General features: G+C 39.5%; 1 protein-coding gene across 2 annotated transcripts in view; it reads right to left on the bottom strand.

Moving 5' to 3' along the window:
• Nucleotides 1-15: 15 nt before the first annotated feature.
• Nucleotides 16-21,586, bottom strand: part of USP49 (ubiquitin specific peptidase 49) — a 70,641-nt gene continuing 49,070 nt past the window's right edge. For both annotated transcript variants that reach the window (XM_015600235.2, XM_025042837.1), the window contains 4 exons: nt 6,318-7,683; nt 4,830-5,034; nt 1,527-1,635; nt 16-968 (listed from right to left, as the gene is read on the bottom strand). In XM_015600235.2, the coding sequence (XP_015455721.1) occupies nt 578-968; nt 1,527-1,635; nt 4,830-5,034; nt 6,318-7,655 (2,043 nt within the window). In that variant the 5' untranslated portion in view covers nt 7,656-7,683 and the 3' untranslated portion in view covers nt 16-577. The remainder of the gene's footprint in view (nt 969-1,526; nt 1,636-4,829; nt 5,035-6,317; nt 7,684-21,586) is intronic.

The raw sequence follows: 21,586 nt of genomic DNA, 5'->3' as shown, positions 1-21,586 counted from the left end.
ATAATATCAACTGACTATAATAAATTTTGTCCTTGTTTTATTTAGGCTTTTTCATTGCCTATTAGGATCTTCTACAAAGACAGCCAGGACACTGAGGGCTAAGAGAGGAAAAGAGGAGAATGAGGAGGAAAGGGGAAATGTAAATAGAGAGGAGTGCTAAAGGAAAATTTAGAAGGAATGAAAAGTTACTTGTTCACAGGCTCACTCTGGCTGCCTCAAGGGCTAAGGGGTTCAAGATCAGTACACTATTGAAAACTCATTCGCAGCCCACCTGCCCCAGTGCAGTGGCTGGGAGGCTCTGCTCTGGGGGTTATCTCCACATCTCCCATGGTAAGGGATGTAGTGAGGACATAGTAAGTGCTCAGTAAATGTCTTCAGCTTTATTATGAGCTGAGGCTAATGAGATTCATACAGCATCTCCATGAGATTAGATAGGTCATATCAATTCTAAATAACCAAGAAAGAAACGGAGGTCTGCACTAGTATTAATAAATAATGATAATCTCTAACATTAATTGAGCACAATGTGCTAGGCACTGTGCTAAACATTTTTAGGTGTGTCAGTTCCTGTCAATTTTTAGAACAATCTTATGTTGTTACTTAGTAATAGATCCGAAATTTGAATCCAACTTTCATAATCCTTCCCACTGGATTTAAATGTATGTAATATTCCCTTATAGATGAAATAAAAGGAAAACAATGAAATGTGGACAAACCAACCCTTTTTCGTGTCCCCCACCCCACAGAGTAAAGCGCACGCACCTCCCTCTGTGTTGTAGCAATAGGCTGTGTAGTGTCCTGAGCCAAACCCTTTCCCGTGATGCATGACCACTGCGGAGAGATCATAGGCAAAGGTCTCTTTGTCAAGAGAGGAGAGCATGTCCCTGCAGCAGTAAGGTTCCATGGTTAATACCTGGTCAAAGACGACATGGACCCCAATCTTCTCTCGATGATTACGGCCAGACCACCTAGAACATGGATATAAACTTCTCACTAGTATAAAATGGCATAAGTGATTACAGGTAGAGGTAGGTAAAACTGGGAACTGAGAAAACAACTTTCCAGCTTTGGTTTTCACATCAGTAAAGTAGGAGTAATCAATGTCCACATGTATTTCCTGTGAATGTTCCATGATGTACCCTGAAACTAGAGATCCCTAAACAAGCAATTCAGGCAATAACTTCTTGCAATTTACTTCCTGCCCTTCTTTCTTATCACAGATTCTCATACTTTATTTTGAAGAAGGCACTATATAAGCCCAAGTGAGGCTAGAAAATCTTCAAACACAGACACCTGGTATAGGCTAGCCAATTAAACAGAGCCATGAGAGCAGAAGCCCAGTCCCGCTGGGCCCCAACATCAACTTGCCTCACTGGGCATGATGCATTTAATCTCCACAGAAAGCACAAGGTCTCTAAGGAACCAGTGCCCCCTCTCAACAGCAAAGACATTTGCTTTCACCAAAGCCTTTGAAGCAACTGTTTCCACAGCTCACAGCCACCTGGGACACCCAAGAGCAAGCTCACCTGAATCTTTTAAGGTGCAGCCTGAGGACCTGAGGTAGTCTGTAGATCATTAACTGCTTTCTAGCTTCACTCAAAACAAGGGGTTTTGGATTGGATTTTCGTCGTTTGCCTATATGGTTTGGGAAGATATAAAACAGATTGTGAAGAGTCTCATTCTTTCCTAGTTATGGCAGAGACAATGATTTGCCACTCAACATGCATTCTTTATTTCTCAGTATTTGAACCTCAATTTTATTTGGGGCAGCAATGTGACTCTCTGTAAGACTTCATTTCTCAGCCTCACATGTCTGCATGGTGTGGCCACAGAAGGTCTGGCAGAGATGAAAGGAATGATTGTGTGGCACTCTTGGATAGCAGCTTAAAGAAGGCTGACTCAGGTGTAAGGTGATTCCTTTGTCCTTCTCACTGTTTGCAACTGTTGGAATTCCTCTTGGACCATGAGGTAATCTTGAGGTTGGAAGCCTTGAACTATGACAGTAAAGCTGAAAGATGGCAAGAGCCTGGGTCCCCAATGACCATGCAGCCACCATGCAAGCCCCTGAATGTCCTTCAGACTTCTTTTATATAACAGAAAAAAAAATTACTTCTTGTTTTAAATCATTGTTATTTGAGTTGACTATACCTAATCCTATTACATGCACTTTCAAATTTTTACCATCAGCAATTTCCAAAATTGGTATGGGTTTAGGATGGCACACTCCTGATGTCATGGGTTAATGGAATCTAACGAAAGGTCATTGCAACAACATGCACATGGAGGCATATGTTAGGGTTCTAGGCCTTTAAATATGGGCTTATAACTTAAATTATGATGTATCATAATATAACTTAAAAAGCATTTTGTGTTAATCAGAAAGGCCTAATTCTATTTCTTGCTCACATCTAGTTGTGTATGCTATTAGATAAATTATTCGAAACTCTGAACCTCAGTTTGCTTTCCTGTAAAATGGGTAATATATATATATATATATATTTCAGGTTTAGGAAAAAGGTAAGAGGACACAGGATTACTAAAAGACAAAGTATTTAAAAAGATTTTTTCCCCAGCATGATATACTTGTGGCATATACAAATATTTAGAGATGAACCTGTTCTGATGTTATATTTTTATGTTGTGCCTAGTTTTCGAAACACGTTTCTTGGATAAAAGTACACTGTTGGACATGCAGGACAGGCTGGCTAAATTCACCCAGTCCAAAGCAGATTCAGTGCTCAGACTTCCATTTTGTTTCTAAAGCCACTGAATCGTTGTGGAAATGCATTTTTAAATTATAGCGAATAAACAATGAAAATAAAATTTTCTTAATTTCCATCAGAAGCCTTCTCTATAACCATTTACTAATGACTGCTCTGTTATTAAGTCAGTGAATGGATGAGAATAAAAAATTAATTAGTTCACTGTGGTGCCTGCTAATTGTCTTTGAGCTCTTGATATCATAGTCTCAGTGTCTGAAGAGCTCCGCATCCGATTCTGAGTCCTGTCTGTACTACCTGTGAAAGGCAGCAAATCACAGGCAGATGACGTTTCAGAGAGCTTTCTGTGACAATAGGATTTGGAGCTGTTGCTTCTAATAGATTGCAGCAGAATGAGTGTGCCATAGATTTTACTGGGACTGGCAGTCATGATATGTCCGGGCACGAACAGAAAGAGAATTCAAAGCGGAGCCTGGCCTTATTTTACATTCCTATTCACCAGCAGATTTTTGAAAATTATTGCAACTCTTCCTGGGAACCCTTGCAGTGACTGCCGCTATCAGCAGAGGGAGTATGTGAGCTAAAATGAAGAACATGTAGAATCTGGCTTTGTTTCCCTAAAATGAAATTCACAAAGAAAAATAAATTACTGATTCAATTGAGATTGATCAGTTTTGTCTCCATTTGATTAAGCTGGCCACACAGAGAGGCGGAAGGCTGATAGTTTGGAAACTTCGTAAGCAACAGATCAATTCATCTTGTCCCTTTACCATAGCTTTCCTAACCTGCTATTATTTGAACTTGCCTAGAGAAATGTTGATAAATAGGCACATCTAGCAACCAGAAAAAAAACCTTTCTTGCAAAAATAAAAGTATTTCCTGCCTAATGTATCATGTCCGAGAATGACTGAATTAAAATTGTTAACATCTTTCTGTTCCTTACAAGTTAAAAAGCTTTATGAATCACCGTTTAAAAAAAAGATACTGCTCTAATAAGATAATTTAAGTCACTGCTTTTAAATCTCAGTATGGAACAGACAGGTGAGCCTACAATTAACCAAGTATAACATTTCAAATTTTGTTTTAAAATAACAAAATAATAGCAAGTATTACTTTTGATTTTTGTCCTGATTCTTCAAAGAAAACAGGTTTCCCACAATTTACTATTTTAAAAAATCATATGCAAATATATTAAGGATTACCATAATCTTTTTGTTCCCAAAACTTGTAGTCCAAAGGACTATATGGCCATAAGTTGATTTCTAGATTATCCATTAATTTTAGTTTCTAAATCTTCATATGCCAAAGTCCATTAATTTTAGTTTCTAAATCTTTATATGCCAAAAAACCCAAACATGAGCTTCCAAGTATTTGTTCTGCACATCCTCTGGGAAATGCTGAGTTAGCAAAAGCATTAAGCATTAGTGTGGCAAGACAGAAGCGGCCCTGTATAAGATGCCCATGTGACCACATGGAAAGAGTTCCACTTCAAAATTAAAGCCGCGAAATTAAAACTTCCTTACGACCCCCTCTGAAATGCCAACCTTTCAAGCATGTGAAGAAACAAACAAATGCAGGAAGTAACTGAACCTGCCACAAAACAATGTACCTTTTGACTTGCTTTCTTGATCTTACTGTACAGATCTTCAGCGCCACTTCTGAGACTTTAAATCTACAAATTCAGTACAAAAGTACACTTTTCTGATGCCACAACCCTCAAACAGGCGATGCTACCTGAACTTAGATTAAATAAGAACCATCAGACTCTACATGAATTTCAGCTGGGCCCCTGTAGCACTATGAAGCTAAGTACTCACATTCTTAGAGTCTCCATTTCAAGATCCACACTTTCAATACCTCCCAAGATAAAAGTTCATGTCAATCACAGCAGGAGTCAAAGGAAGCACCGCTCCTAAGTTTGGTTTGTTTTTAAATATTTAATGTTCATATTCTTGTTTTCAGTAAAATGGGAGGAAAATATCTCTCTTAAAAGATGCTTTAGAACCACTCAATATTATCAGTGTTACTTTTGACTAAAAGGCAAAAGAAGCACCTTACACTGACATTCCAATTGTACACACCCCACCTACCCCATGCCCCAGCACTCACTGTTACACTGGTCACAAGCGTAGATTCTCCCTTCCAGGGCCTCTGTCTCTGTGAACTTGGCCAGCATCTCAGTGAGCAGGCACTCTGTCTGATTCAAAGGGACAAACCCCTTTTCTATGCAGTGATAGCGTTCAGGAAATTCCAGGGACAGATCCCAAAAGGGCTCAATGGTGTTGGATTTGTAATTGCATGATATACATGTGACCTAGAATGAAAAGATTGATTTATAGGTTATAAAACTTTGAAACTTCCCATGTATGTTTTGGCCTGCTTTGTACGAGGCACAACTTGACCAAAACTAAGTGTGAAGTTTTCAAAAAATTGTTTAATTTTAATGTTAAAATAATAAATATAACTTTAAGGGAATTAGCACACGTTACTTCTGTATATATTTCTATGTGATGCCAGCTGAAACTGGAAAACCATGCAGCAAAGAAGTTATTACCTACCCCTCTGTCTCTTCTCTCTCATAGCATGCTTTACAACTCAATGCTGTAGTACAGCCTATCATGGAATCAGTCTGAGATAGAGAAGTCGCAGATTCTTGTCTGCTTCTCTCACCTTCACACTCCTTCCTCCTCCAGACTTCGTTCTCTCCTTGAAGTCCAACTTGCCTCTCCTTTTGTCCTTGATTCTTGCAGCACCCCTACACTGATCCCTGTGTCCACAGAGCCTCAAAATACCTTGTGATTAGATCTACGCTCCCATTGTAACCTTCCCACATGCACCTTTCTTCCTATGGACTCTCAGAGGATAGAGGAAGTGCCTATAAATACTCCCCGTTCAAATGCCAAAAGCCTAAATAAACGTTCTCTTCTCATCCGACTTATCATTCTTTTAAAACACTAAATGCCAAGACAAAACCTCAGTAGCAGTGTAGAGATTTTGCCCACCTTTTTAGCTCTAAAAATTATCTTTCTTCATATTCTCAGGAAGTCTTATCTATGAATCTTTGCTTATGTCCCTACATTGCTAAAGATCCAGGAAATAAAAGGTCATGGGGAGCAGAAGGGAGGCTTGCTCAGGCCTTTGGCATACTCCTAGCCACCTCACTTCCTTGTATGTAAAGAATGCTTAGGAAGGAAGAATACGCATTCTTTCAAACTACCATGAAACCAGGGTTACGGGCAAATGGTTCAATTTCCTAAAATTGATCAAAGGATGGCATGCCAACCATGGGTACTTAATTGTAATGAGAATATTAGATTACCCATATTGTCATAAAAGGTTAAAGACATTCACTAAAAACGAGAGATGGCAAGTTATACTGAAAATCTGCCCAGAAAGAGACAGGTGGCAAGTTCCCAACTCAGTGTACAGTACAATGAAAGGTACAATGGCCACCCTCCATTATGCATCGTTACAGCCATTCTTGGCTACCTCATTAGCCCAACAAACTGGGGGAGGCACTCACGGGAAGCCCAAACTCTTGCTAGTTACCCTCTAACGTGATGGACAGAATCGGGATTAGGGTGGGCACACACCTACCTGACTGAGAAGCTGCCCATGAAATATGGTGTTCACCACCTTTAAGACCTGTTTGGTGAGCTTCCTCTGGGAGAAGGGGATGAGGATCCGACGCGTGGTGCCCTCAGACTCGAGTTCTTGCTGCACTTTGTGCAACAGCTCACAGAGAAACTCCTGTGCGTCCTGCTGGTCGTAGCCGCGGAAAGCAGGGATCAGGCTCCACACCGAGTGAAGCATGGCAAAGGGAGACACCAGGGCCCACTTCCCGGACCACATGACTCGGAAGAGGGTGTGCAGTTCGTGGCAGAGGGAGATGTGCTTCGAGCTGGGCTCCTTGTTCTGGATGAGTTCTAAGCTCCTGGTGATGGAGGGCCCGTCATTCCAGCAGAAGCCCTCACGTTCGCACGACTCAGCCCTGACGTTCCTCGGTGACAGCTCGGTGGCTGAGCTGCTGGCCGGCCTGCCGGAGAGCGGCGCCTTCCCGTTGGTGGCTTTGGGAAAGAGCTGTTCCGTTTTGGAAGGGTCGAGGTTCAGGAAACACTCTCGGAACTTCTGGAGGTGGCTGAGCACCTGCAGGATGGAGTTCATGTAGCAGGTGTTGCCCAGATTGCGCAGGCCGGTGACACCCGGCGCCATGGCGGGGGCGCGGCGCGGCGGGAGGCGGCCCCCGGTGGGTGTGCGCGACGTGGCGGGGCGCGGGGCGGCGGCACGCGGCGCGTGCAGCAGTAGGCGCGCGCTCTTGCGCGGAGGGGCGCTGGCCAGCTCCTCCAGCAGCCGCCGCTTGACCTCTAGCCGCCGCTGCCGCGCCGCCTCCTTCTTACGCTCCAGCGCCTCCTCCCGCCGCTGCTGCTCCAGCTTTGCCTGGCCGCGAGAGCTCTTCTCAAACCAGCGTCGCAGCGTCTTGGCCAGCAGGCGCTGGCGCCGGTACCACAGAGCGGTGAGCATCTGCGGCTGTCCCTGAGGAGTGCGCGGCAGCGGGGCCGCGTCCTCGCCCGAGGCCATGGACCGCAGCGTCCGGCCGCGCCTCCCTGGCGGGTCCTGCTTCTGGCCCCTGACCGCCAGGAGGGAGCTTCTCAGCAGCTTCAGGTCCCCCTCCGGGTTATCATTGAGCACGTAGTCCTTGCACAGGTAACAGAACACGTAGAGATCTCGGACCTCCATGGCTAGCGGGTGTCCGGTCTCTTCAAAGTGTTTAAGGGCGTGATCCTCAATATAGCGGCCGCAGGCCACGTGTGAACACTTGAGACAAGCCCACACGGATTCTGTGGTGGTGCACTCCCTGCAGCACCACTTCTGAGGGTTCAGTATGGAGTGGTCCTGGGCCAGCCGCAACCGCCCTACATGTTTGCATCTATCCATGTCTTACAGAAGTCTCCACTCTTTCAACCTGGCACAATAGAGCCCCCAAAAAGAGAGAGAGAGAGAGAAAATCAAAAGCTTTCAGCAAAATATCTTCCTAGAAAAAAGCTTGCAACTGGCATTTGAACTCGACACTCATTAGTGTTTAATTCAAAATTAGTTCCTTTGGAAGGAAGTTTTTTTAAAAAGCAAATTTGGTACAGAATGAGGATTACAGGACAGTTAAATTCCTTAAAAAAGAAGAATCGTAAAATATTTGGGGGGCCTTGGCACCAATTTGAAACTTTACATTTTCTAAGCCTGTTTTATGCTTGAATATCAGCTAATTTTTATGTGCTCCTTAGAAAATGTCATTACCCTTATTTCACACTGCATCCAGCTGGCCACCAGGGGAAAGAAACTTGTATTCTGAACCATTTCTGAACTGATGATGTCCTGGAAGGAAAGCTATATCTCATACTGATCAAGTATGCGGAAAGAGACAGGGGAGAGGAACTGAGACGAAAGACATAGTGTTTCAAATACCAGTAGAAGAAATGAAGACCCATCACTAAACTGACAATCTTAGTTTCAATGTATTTCAAAGCAGAGATAACAGGATAAGGTAAAGGGAAGAAAAATAAAGTCCTCTACAGTACTATTATTTTTATTTTCTTGAGTCTAAAGAATCTGGCTAAGGAGGTGATCCTCAATATAGTCAGCCTCAATCTAAGTAACATTTCATGTCTGCTATGGTTTGAATGTTTGTGTCCTCCCCCAAAGTCTCATGCTAAAATCTTAACCATCAGATGATGGTATTAGGAGGCAGGGACCTTTGGAAGGTGATTAGATCACAAATGGGTTGACCCTCATGGGATGAGCTCTCATGAATGGGATTAGTGCCCTCATAAAAGAGCTCCCTCACCCCTTCTGCCATGTGAGGACACAGTGAAAAGCCGTATGGCTATGAACCAGGAAGTCCTTATCAGACACAGAATCTGGTGCCATGATCTTGGACTTCCCAGCCTCCAGAACTGTGAAAAACAAATGTTTATTATTTTTAAGCCGCCCAGTCTATGGTATTTTTGTTATAGCAACCCTGAGAGATTAAGACAATGTGTCTTTTTCAAAAGAATATTTACATTTTGCAGAAAGGGTGGAGAAACTCACCTTCTTTACTGAAAGGACAGATAAGTACAGAATTAGATAGATCTGTCTAATAGTGGAGTGGCTACTATCATGACAAAAGAAAAAAAAGCAAATCTTCCAGATGAGATATGTGAAAATGCTTTTTAAAACATTGGTAACATACTGAAGTGGGGTTTGTTTTTTTGTCTTCTAGCATTGCTTCTTCAATAGTATTCTTCAGAGAAACCTAATGGGCAATTTCACCAAGGGACAGATGCTAAACAACTATTTTAAAAGAAAACTTTTTATTCTTTGGATCCTTGACAGGTGTTTTGTTTTTGTTTTTGTTTTTTTTTTTAATATCAGAATGTAAAATTTCCTAAAGGTGGTTCCCTTATAAAAAGAACTTCCTTCACCTCCATTTCGTCTCCACTTTCATTTCTGTGTGCAGATGCAATTCCATGATTATAGGGTCACCCAGAGAAGTTCTAAATCCAGAGCACTCTGAGTAGTCCCTTTAGTTAGTTTTCCAGAAGCCCTTTTGGCCTGGTCCTGTTGACAAAACCCACAAATATACTGCAGGACCATGAGATCCTGACCATTTTTTAGTGCCCATTCCAGATGGCGGAGTTACAGCTCTATACAAGAAACTCTTAGATCATACAAAGAAAAGCAACCTAGATAATATTTTCAATCAAGTCAGATCATGCTTTTCCTTTGAGCACTGTCAGGATTTAGTTTCTACTATATTATTTTACTAATTATTAACTTGTTGCTAAGTGCCCTTCTAAAGTCATTTCTCTGGATGAATTTATCCATTTCCTAACTAGATATAATATCCAGAGGAGATCATATGTTATATTTCTTTTTTTACTCCTTTGAATTTCAAGACTGGTGGGTACTCAACTCATAGTGGTCAAAGGTCTTCTGTCAGAATTACCTTCCTACACAGCCCAGAATGGTAGTGAAATAACCATTTCTGTTTACTTTTTGTAGGGCAGAGCCGAATTAAAACATACATACATTAAAAAGATGAAATGGTAAAAAAAAAAAAAAATGAGCTTTTTGTTTTCTACTTATTACCAATCAAGTTGGGTACACAGATGCTTACAACTAATTACTGGGGACACAAAAGAAAATAATGAAAGAATGAAGGGGAAAAAAATCAAGAGGGCAGTTCCCAAGTTTCTCGCTAATTTAATATTTTTCATAATGTAGCTCCTGAACCACCTATCAGCATCAGAATTCCCTAAGACAGCAGTCCCCAACCTTTCTGGCACTAGGGACTGGTGATCCTATGAGAATATAATGCCTGATGATCTGAAGTGGAGCTGAGGCGGTGATGCTAGCGCTGGGGAGCGGCTGCAAATACAGGTGAAGCTTAACTAGTTTGCTTCCTGCTCACCTCCTGCTGTGTGGCCCGGTTCCTAGGCCACAGACCGGTACCAGTCTGTGGCTCGAGGGTTGGGGATTTCAGCCCTAGGATACTTGTTATTTGTACAGATTTCTGGTCACGACTCCAAACCAGATGAATCAGGGCCTGGAGGAGGGGTCTAATAATCTCCATTTTAAACATGCTCTACAGATGATTCATTTATACATTAAAACCTTAGAACCACTGCACTAAATCCAGCAAATTACAGCAGGATGAAGAACACCTCACAGAAATCAAAGAATTATTTCTCAAAATCTTTTACTTAGACCGACAACGTCCAATAGAACTTTCTGCAATGTTGGGAATGTTCTTTATCCGCACTGTCCAATACTGTACTAATTAGCCACATGTGCCTACTGAGCACTTGAAATGTGGCTAGTGAGACTAAGGGACTGAACTTTTAATTTTATTTAAGTTCAATTAATTTAAATTTAAATAGCCACATGTGGCGAGTGATTGCAGCATTAGATAGCACAGACTTAAATATACTAGGACATACTATCTTTAGCTAACTTGGCTTTTCTTTTTGTTTTCTTTCCTTTGAAAGATTCAGTATTCACTGAATCATGCTTATCTAAATAGCTACTCTTATAACTCAAAACCTGGCGAATCCCGGTCTTAGCCAATAGGAGGCTTGATGTGTCTTCAGGAATTTAATTGCTACTGAGATCTTATCACATGAAACAGCACAGCTTCAAATCCTTTGGAGAATATTTCTGTGAATGGGAATACAGCAACACAACACCCAGAGCATCGATGCCTTATGAAATCAACTCCTGTGCTAGGAAAAATATGCTGGAACAACCAAAAGCCAAAATAGAAAAACACTGAAAAACCATTCCACACTCTCTCCATGGAGAGCTGTCAAATGGAAAGGGCACTCTGGAAATTCTTTCTTCTGATTTCATTTTCTGATCTATAAATCTGCTGATCACGCACATCCTTTCCTGCACAGCCCTTTTCCCATTACAAATCTGTCGTGGCGACTCACTAACCTGCCATATGGCAGAGTAAATCCATTCAGGAAAACACAAGGGTACTTTGCACCTCACCACACTGATTTAAGCTTCTCTGGAGGAAAAACATACCTGATCATGAAATGGAAATCACACAAAAGTGACACAAAAGAAAAAAGCCACCTTAATCAACACACAAAATAGAGAATAAAGGAAACACAATCTCAGGTACATTCAGTTCAAGAAAGACAATGTGTTTAACTCACCTCTCATACATATTCTGACCACTTTATTTAAGAACAAGGCCTAACACCCACAGGCATAAAGAGGAATTCTATTTTGTATTTTTCTGACATGTACACCTTTTCCTTCATATCTCCCAAAGGTCATTATAATCCTAACATTTCCACTTAAAACATACCTCATCGAGTGTGACAGGCACCCAATATCCAAGAGATAAACTTGCAGTGTAACTAGGAAAGGACATGATGAGCCTTAACAGTTCTCCATCATTTAAGTGGGTCAGCAACTTTAAATAAATGTCCTGCACACCTTGGGCCTGTCTGCATGTGGAGAAAGTAAACCTGACAAAATATTAGCTTTTGCTTCTTTAATTACCATAGTTTTATTTTAAAAATCTGAATCAACTGGAGCTAAAAAATATAATCAATATTTAAAAGCATCCTACTATAATTAATATCACTAAGTAGTAAATTAAAAGATAATGAAATCTTTTCAATTCTTTCCTTTTGCTCTGATGAGAAACTTGCAGATCTACATTATTTAAAAAAAAAAATTATGAGACCACTGAACACTGCAATTATCTTTCAAAAGTCTATAGCTTGAAAATATGATTTGTCTTTTAATTGGACTATTCCAATTATTCTCAAATAGCAAATTTCTTAGCTAATCCTAAATGCATTTCTACCTCACCAGAAAAAAAAATTCTGGGGGAAAAATCAACGAAAGCAAAATAGGAAAAAAATAAAGAGAATCTATCTACTTTGGGGAGATTTCCATTTCTTCTCTCTCACTGTATTGATTTCTTTTCAGTTCTTAACTAAGGACAGTGGAATAATCCTGCCTGGTCTTGGTGAGACCAAGTGGCATAAATTCCAGCTTCAGAGAGAGTAGACACTATGGTAACATGCTGACAGCCTTCATTTACATAAAAGAATACTAATTACGTGGTATCATCAACATCTGCGATTCTGCTCACTGCCATATGCGACAGCACAGGGTATTTTAACCCTTCAACTTACTAAATGTACCCTAAATTATATGTACCACAAAGCCTGCAAAGACTGCTTAAAGAGACACAGTGAATACATTTTTACAAATAAGTGTTAAAAATGAACTTTATTTTCGACTAACATTTTATTTCCAAGAGATATAGGAAAATCTGATTTAATATAAATATACAATTAAGAAAAAGATTTTTAAAAACAAGGTAGAAATTACATTAATATGCAGTTAATAGCCCAAAGGGAAGAATGCCACATTCTAGAATATTCTGTATGGCTTTAAAAGGCTATATTATAAGTACGACAAAACTAGCCCTTTGAATTTTTATATTTATGGCTGGAATTTAAAAAAAATAATACAAAATAATAATAAATATCAAAAGTAGGAGCAGAGACTGAGAAGGGTGAGGTTAGGGACACTGTTTAGAAGTCCTTTGCAAAGAGACAGTGTGTGGGGCTGGGGATAGCTCTATGGGTGGAGTGCCCTCGCAGGCTGCTGCACTTTTCCCCTTTTTCCCTTTCATTACCTCTCCCCAAATGTGGGGTGGGTATGTGAATCAGGAATAACCTATAATCAGAGTGAAGCTCAAAGACCTCTGTAGAGGCTGAATTCTCTGAGAGGGATTTGGAGGCTCTGACTTGAGAACTGGAATGGCCTCTTAAGCAGCTGCTCTGGGCCACAGGTGATGGTATGCTGATGTGCTGGAGCCTTGTGAGGTGTGCTATCACTCACTTAGTGTCAGTAAGCAAGTGCTGGCATTCAAGCATGAGTTTATCTAATCATAGGTTACAGCAGATTTAAGGTTATGCCCATGATAATGTCTCTATCACTTGTATTAGGATCTGCTTTCTTTCATGAAAAAGTAGAGTTCATGTAGGGAGCAGGGCCACACACAACACCCTGGTTTGCCTAGGGGAGGGGGCCATGCCTGCCGCTGAGCAGAGAAATAACAAAGAACAACCAGCACTGTACAAATGCTTTGCTCTGTATTGCATACTAACTTCTCTAACCACGTAAGAGCCAGATCGGATCTAAGCCCTCTGTACCTTCAGTCTCTGTTCTTTTGTTTGTCTCCTTCCTCTCCAGGTACAGATATGCCCAAGCCTCTCCGGTCAAAAGGAGAGAGATACAGACAGATCTAAGTTTTCCCTGCCTCTAGAATATCCTTGACACTGTTTCTAGCTTTTTCTCCTTCTGCCTATCTTATTTCTGGCAAGAGTAATGTGCAGCTTCATCTTCTTCATAACTCATTCTTTAACACCTTCACTTTATGGAAACTGTTTTCCTAAAGGTCATTAGTGATCTCCTTATAGCTAAGTTCATTAGCCTTTTCTCAGTCCCCATCCATATCTATTCTGCATTTGATACTGAACACACATTCACTGCATTTTAGGCTACTGTTCATTTCTGGTTTTCTTCCTATTTCTGTAATAACACTTATGTTTTCATATGTATTTCTCTTCCTTGAAATGTAGGCTTTTTAAAGGTTCTGTCTTCAGCTCTCTTCTCAGTGATTTCATCTATTGCTAGGATGTCCAGTATCATTTCTATTAGATAATGTATTTTAAATCTCACAAACATTTTCTAAAACCACTTTATTGAGACATAGTTTACATACCATAACATTTGCTCATTTAAAGCAAAAACCTCAATAATTTTTTGTATATTCACCGAGTCCTAAAAATACTTTTGAATATAAAAAAATTCCATTTCATTGCAGAGACTCAGCATCGGGTTGAATTTTCTCACATTCAGATACTTGCATTATGGTATTACTACTATTAATGATATTAGTGAGTTGAAGCATTGAGCATGGTTTGTGCTTTTCTGTTTGTTTAGCAGCAGTGATAATCATGCACCAAGTTATACACACTGTCTCATCCAGGTCTCCTGGTGATCCAAATATGTAAGATGACTGCTAGGGAGTTAAGGAGATGCCATCTGTGGAACAAAGCTTAGCTAGCTGGCCTTCAAGGGATTAGACTTTTTGATTCATTAACCTAATACTTTTGCCAAAGAGGTCTGTGCCTAAAACTTAACCCCTTTTCCAGGATAGTAGACTGGGGGCAAGGTGGCCAAAGAAGACTGCTCATATTAAATTCAGAGAAATTCTGAATACACTGAGAGCATGCACACGCACACACACACGTTACCTGTGACTCTGTGCAGAGAAGTGGCAGTCAACACTGGAGGGCAACCAGGTTGGCTGTGTGAGGATTAAATAGTCTGCTTCAGAGCTGAGTAGTTTATGCTGCTTTCAGATCAAAAGGGCCTACTTGCCGCAACCTGGTGGTGTTGTAGCATGATCTCCCTGACAAGCTAGTGTTAAAGCAAGGTTGAAATTACTCCATGGCCACATGGAAAAATTATATCGTTACCAGTGAAAGAATTAGTGTTTACCCTTCAAAATTCTGACCACAGGAATCATGATTTGTCCCTGCAGTATGCCTCCAAAACACTATGTTCTCTCCAACAGCTAGGCAGTCAGATAGATATATACATACACGCATATGTTGAACTATGTGTGTATGTATATATATGTATGTGTCAAAATTTCTTGAATTGTGTCCTTTAAATTTGTGCAGTTTATTGTATGTAAATTATACCTCAAATACAGCTGTTAAAAATTATACACACACGTGAATAATTTACCCCTAGTGAAATAATTAATCTAGGCAGCAGTTCCTTAAACTACTGAAAGCTGACAGGAAATTTATAATGGATGGATAAGGCTGACGTCACCTGACTTCACTGATCAATTTTACACTGAAAGTAGAACAACCAGACATTATATGCTTCCCTAATATGATGCAATAAGAGGCTCACAGCAGCATCACCTATAAAGCACTCTTGTTAAAGAAGTAATCCAGAGCCCAGTGAAACCTCTGGAAGTTATAAGAAATATGAGAGATAGGAACATGTTACCGCAAGGCTGCAATTAGCCAAACTGACAAATCAGAAAGTGGCAAATGCTATAGGATCGATGATCTGAAATCTTTGACAAGTAAATGGCATGAAGAAAAAAGAGGGTGGGTGAGTGGATGGATCTGCTTTGGATTACAAGAAACCTAGAAATATATCAACAAAATGCAATGTGTGGTTCTTATTTAGATCCTGATTTGAACAGACCAACTATAAAAAGATATTTTGAGATAACTAGGAAAAAATACTTAAAATACTTTCTGCCTCTAGCTATATCACTATATTTTTTTAACAGTTTCATTGAGGTGTAACTGACAATCAACTGTACATATTTAAAGTGTACAATTCGATGTTTTGACATATAGTATGTACTTGCAAAATCGCCACAGTCAAAATAATGAATACATCCATCACCCCCAAAAGTTTCTTCATGACCATTTGTAATCCTTCCTTTCAGCCTCCCTCCCCACCATCCAGGTCCACAAATGGAGAAATTTAAACACAAACTAAGTATTACACAACACGAAATTATTATTAGTTTGATGTGACAATGGTACTATAATTATATGTTTTTAGCTTTTACTCTGGAGTGTGTTTATAGGTGAAATATTATGTATGGAACTTGCTGTAAAATATTCTAGAGGAAAAAGTGGCAGGAAGATAGATGAAACACAGCTGTCAAAACATTCATAATAGTTGAAGTTTGTTGATGGGCACATGGAATTCATTATACTATTCTTTATTTTTGTGTATGCTTACAAAGTTCCATAAAAAAATTTAAAGACAAAAAAAAAAGCAAACAATATACTCTCTGATAGCAAAAACCTTGAGATACAAACCATTCACAAATTAGGCAAGTTATGAGACACCTTTCATGTCTATCGTTTACCATCATGTCTAGTTTTACTTTGAAATGCACCCTTCTCCCCACTCCCCACAGACACATCGAATCAAAGCAATGCAGTTTTTCTCCGCAGTGTTAGTCACAGAGATGGCTAGCACAGTCCTTTTGGTCTGGGCCTCCAGTATACCTTTTAAGACTCAGGCGGCAACTTCTTCACAGCCTCCCACATTTTTCGATGACTTCAGCAGATTTTTGTCCACAAAAATCTCCTGAGTACCTTTCTCTTTTGGGGCCGCAAAGCCACGTTAGTCAATTTGTTGAAATGTTCTTTCTTAGTTTAATGTATTCTCTCTTTCTGAAACTTCCTCCTTTATTGAGAAAGAAAATTCTCTAATTTTTTCTCCATTCTGCTTCTTCCTCACTAACTCTGATCATCCAGGTGGCAAGGAGCTCATCCTATACTTTTCTAAGTCTCACTGTATTCATAGCACATAGTAGCACAGAATTTACATTTTTAAAAATCCAAATATTTATGTTCTCTGACCCCAGTCAGATAAAGGTTACTCCCAGTCCACATTATGTTTGGCGAAGAAAATTTGGCCACAGATTCAATACAATATTCACAAACATCAATCGACAGGTTGTTTTCCAGTTGAAACTGTGGAATGTTTCTCATAGAAATAATGCTATGAATAGTACTTGGTCCAGTTTAAAAGCCTATTGAGCCCATCGTGTATCTAGAGTATAGTACTAGAATACAGTACTATGGAAGCTAACTACCAAATGTATTATTCTGAGAACATTAATTCAAAGTTTCAACTTGAAATGCCAAGAATTGCTTTCCCAGCTGCAGCCCAGGCAGTGAGATCGGGAATCTCCCTCCTCCCACTTTCCCCACATGGCTGCAGAGGGCTTTCCACACATGGCCATTTGTATGGAAGACAAATATAGAATATACGTTAGCAACTGCCTAACGTGGGAAAAAAGAAGCCATTTCTGTGAATAGAAAATAAATCTAGAATTCACAAATGGATCATCAAGATTAGATGCAGTGTTAGCCACTTGAGTGGCTGTTCTAAGGAATGGGGAACCCCATCTTCCTGATGGCCTGTTTCTTAAAATGACAGCAGTATATTTAGTCCTGTGCCCTCCCCAATAATAGACCAAAGCACATCTGTCAGAACAGAGGTCCATCATATTTTGCATGAATGGAGACTCAATGTTTGAGCACTTTATTTCAAGAACAAAGAAGACAAATATCCAAAATGAAGGGGGCAAATACAAAGACGATATTTGTTATATACATACAAAAGGAGAAACCTGGAAGCTATGAAGATAACACTCAGGCACTTTAATAAAGAACAGGTTAAATAAACTATAAATTGGCCATACAATGGAAACCACCAGTAGTTTTTTGTTTTGTTTTTTTAAAGAGGCAGGTCTATGTGTACACCAGTTTAAAATACAGTATGAGAAAAAAGCAAAGGGGCAGACTGGCATATATAATATGACATCATGACTAAAAAACTACACATAATCTCTCTCTCTTATGCAATTTAGAGGATAAACAAAAAACTGGAACCACCGCATGCCCTCTGGTGGCAAAGTTGAGGTGGGGATGGAAAAAAAAGAGACTCAGTCATCAACTTTTGTACCTTTGGGAGAAAAAATCATGTCTTATCTATTTTAAAAAGAAATATAGCAACTAGGAAACTGTTTCAACAATCTTAAAAAATTCAGGCATCAGCAAGATGACTAAAGGTAAGTACAGAGCATATACTATTTATTATGTTTTCATTGGAAAATAAGATTTAGAAATAGGCAGTCTGATGATATTTATGGTATATGGAGAACCTGAGGAATTATATTCTAGAAGCACTAACTGTTGCAAAAGGAATCTCACTCACCCCTTTTCCATAAGCTTATGACTAGCTAAGTGCAGACCTCTTTGGCTTATTGCAGAGTGGCAATATAGCAGAGCCTCAGTCAGTCAAGTGTCAATCATTTGAAATTTCATATCAGCCAAGGTACCAAGGTAATTTCTATTTTACTTCCCTAGGGGTCACTACTGAAAATTGTCCATAGAAGTGAATCGTGGGCAGGCTCTTTCCTTTCTCAACTCTCAAGAGATCTTCCTTTCCTTCATGAAACAACTCCTAACATTATTCCAGTTGACTAGCCGGCAAAATTTCTCTCTCAACACCCAACCAACTTCTCTAAAGAAGAGTGAGTATGAAAATATGTGTGTTAGGGGATGGTGAAGGTAATCAGCTGAATATGAAGGACACTATAAGCTTCAGTTTCCCAGTCTGTAAAGCTGGGGAGCAGCAATACCTACTTCAAAGAGTTGTTCTGAGAGAGGCTGAAATGAGATAGCCGTGTAACTGCACTAGGAAAGTGAATGACTCTAAAGTACTGGCTGACTTGGTCACTTCGTCACCCACCCCTGAAAAGTTATTTTTGCCTCCATAGGGCCTAAAGTCGAGCTGGCTAATTGAGAAGCTCATAGTAACTGATTATCTGGTCTTGATTTTATCTAGATAGTGTCGTCTAATAAGGCATTCATAATAAAATAATTTTAAATAAGAAATTAGAGGATACTTTTATAATAAAAATGAGAAAAATTGCTATCTTTCCAAAGCAAATTAAAGGGTTTTTCTAATATTATCTGTTCTCTTAGGTCTTTAAAAATTGTTTAATAACAATCCAGTGCAAGGAGAGTAAAAGTCCAATTAAGATATTAAAAACGAGCCATAAAATGCAGTTGAATTAAAGAAGCAGAATCATTCTCAGCTCACTCTTCAATGGGGTATGCTCACTGAAAACTTACAGGTCCAACAGAATGTGCTGCGTGGCAAAAATATAAAAGGGGCCTTCTTTCAAATAAAGCATAGAAAGCATTTCAAAGACGTGAACTGTGCATGAACCCTCATCTCTCGTTTAAGAATAAAGCAGAAGTTCTTCGGGAACTCAACTACAGTGAGCAGGCACAGAAGAAAAGAGGGCCAGTGCACACCCAGGCAATGAACTTCATGTAGTTCAAGTCCCGTAAATCCCAGCCACTTCTGCTCTTATTTTAACGATATCAACCCTCCTGGTCTGCCAGTGAGTCCCACTATTTGGACTAAGGTGTTGACATCCCCATTAAAAGGCAAATACAGAATCTTATAAGGGAAACACACAAAGCCAATCAACCTCTAGTAACTAAATGCAGATTAATTTACCATAGCAGGAAGTGGAAAGCAGAGCTCTGAGGGACAGGATAAATAGATGCAGTGAAGAAGAAACTAAAGAGGAAGAGAAAAGTATGAATCACGGCCTGAGGCCCCATAGAAGGAAGACTTGAGCCTTCAGGGGTAATGGACACCAAGGAGCAAAGTTCCAGAAAGAAAATATGAGAACACAAAAAATGAGCCTTACTGACTTCATAATTTTTTCCAGTATCCTTCTTATGTTGCCTGTGGTAACTGTACTAAACATTGTACATACCCGTGAAATTATAATTTCAGTGAGGTGTAATGAAATAAGATATACGTGTATATGTGAATAACTAGAAAATTTATGAACATGTGTTGTTTGAGCCTGACATCTCAGTAAATTTCAGTTTGTTACTTTTAAATTAATGTCACTAAAGCCAAAGGCAAATAAAGTCCCCATCAAACCACCTAACTCAGCTACAGCCAATTTATCAAAACACATACATCATCACTATACCTATCAATTGTACAAGAACTTTCCAGAACTAATAAGAACTAAACTGCTTTGAATGAACTATCAATAAAAGACATCATAGGTAATACTGGCAAGAAGCAAAATAATAGACATTACATATTCTAAGAGATCAACCAACAGACCTCTAAGAGATCGTTTAATGCATTACTAATTCTAAGAGGCCAGCTTATAAGTCTGCCAGTAAAGAAAATATAATTTTTCCAGATACGACGTGGACCTTAATGGAAAGGTGTTGATGTCAGTGAGCAGGTTCAAGAAATAAGGAATCGTCACTTCATGTTCGTATATGGCAATGATATAAAATGACTCCAAAAGAGAAGATAAGTCTTTTTCTTCTGAGATTGAAGTTTGAAAGAAAAAAAATATAGTGGACACAATAATCCACCTGTTAAAAATACCAAAAATCTGAGGTCTGATTGCAAAGTTCTGGAGAACTCCAAACCCAATCAGTGTGACCCAAGTAAAACATCAGAGAGCCAGGGAGAACATGACTATCAAGGACTGTCAACCTATGCCTGACCACAAACTGGGGGCCAACAGTAAGGGGGGACATATTCAGAACAATAATTAGGCAGTGCTCTTCCTACACTGCTGAGGGATGTAGGTGCCCCAATTTGTAAATACAATTACTTGAGCCTGGTGATAGCATAGAAGGGTCTGATACCATTAGTCACTGAAACCATTCACAGACTCCCTTTGCACTTATTCCTTGCACGGAAAACCAAAATTGATTTTCTATGTCGTTCGCCTTCAGGGAGAGAATGCAGTAAACATCAAACTCAAGTATGGTTAACAGTTATATTCCTGTCAATGCAGCTTCACTTTGATTATTTTGACCACATAAGTCAGTTCTTAAAAAGCTGGTCACCATATTTTGTTCTCACAAAATTGAGGTTCTGAACCTGTAGAGTTAAGGTCTAGACCCCAGTTATGACTTCATCAAGCTAATGCCACCTGGGAGGGGTCAGAGTAGGAGGCTAGCTAGCAGGGAACTTCAGGGGCATTTCTCTGTTTAGGATCTCTCCAGGTAGAAAATAGTTGGACAAAATTTGGCTGGGGCTAGGTTTTTCAGTATATTTATAACCAACTTGCATTACAAATAATTATATAAACTATCACTTATTAAACACTGGATGGGTTTAATAGGATGAGTTTGTAAAATTGTCAAAAGAAATCCTTCTGAAATTTTGATTGGCAGTGCATTGAATTTACAAACATATTTGGGACAAATTAACCTTTTAACGATAGTGAGTCTTCCCATCCACGAACATGATATGATGTCTATTTAGGCCTTTCAATATGTTTCCTGCAAAAGACTTACATATTTCTTGTTTAGATATTTCCTGGATACCTTTTTAGTTTTTATGACTATTTTTATGGCTATTATGAATGGGATCTTTTAAAAAGTATATATTTATTAAATGGTTATTGCTAGTGTACAGGAATGTGACTGATTTTTGTATTAGGTTGAATCATATGAAACAGCTGATATCTGTTTCAAACTACAAAAATGATAATTTCATATAGTTCAACCACAAGGTTCATCTGATATTCAGCAACCTTGCTGAACTGTTACTAGTACTAATACTTCGTAGATTCTCTTGAATTTTCAATGCATAACTATATCTTCTTCAAATATAGACAGCTTTGTCCTCTTTTTTTCTACCTATCTTTTACTTCTTCTTGTCAT

Source organism: Pteropus alecto, unplaced genomic scaffold (assembly GCF_000325575.1).
Source record: "Pteropus alecto unplaced genomic scaffold, ASM32557v1 scaffold7, whole genome shotgun sequence".
In the NCBI taxonomy this organism is placed as follows: Eukaryota; Metazoa; Chordata; class Mammalia; order Chiroptera; family Pteropodidae; genus Pteropus; species Pteropus alecto.
This window is presented reverse-complemented; position numbering and strand designations above follow the sequence as displayed.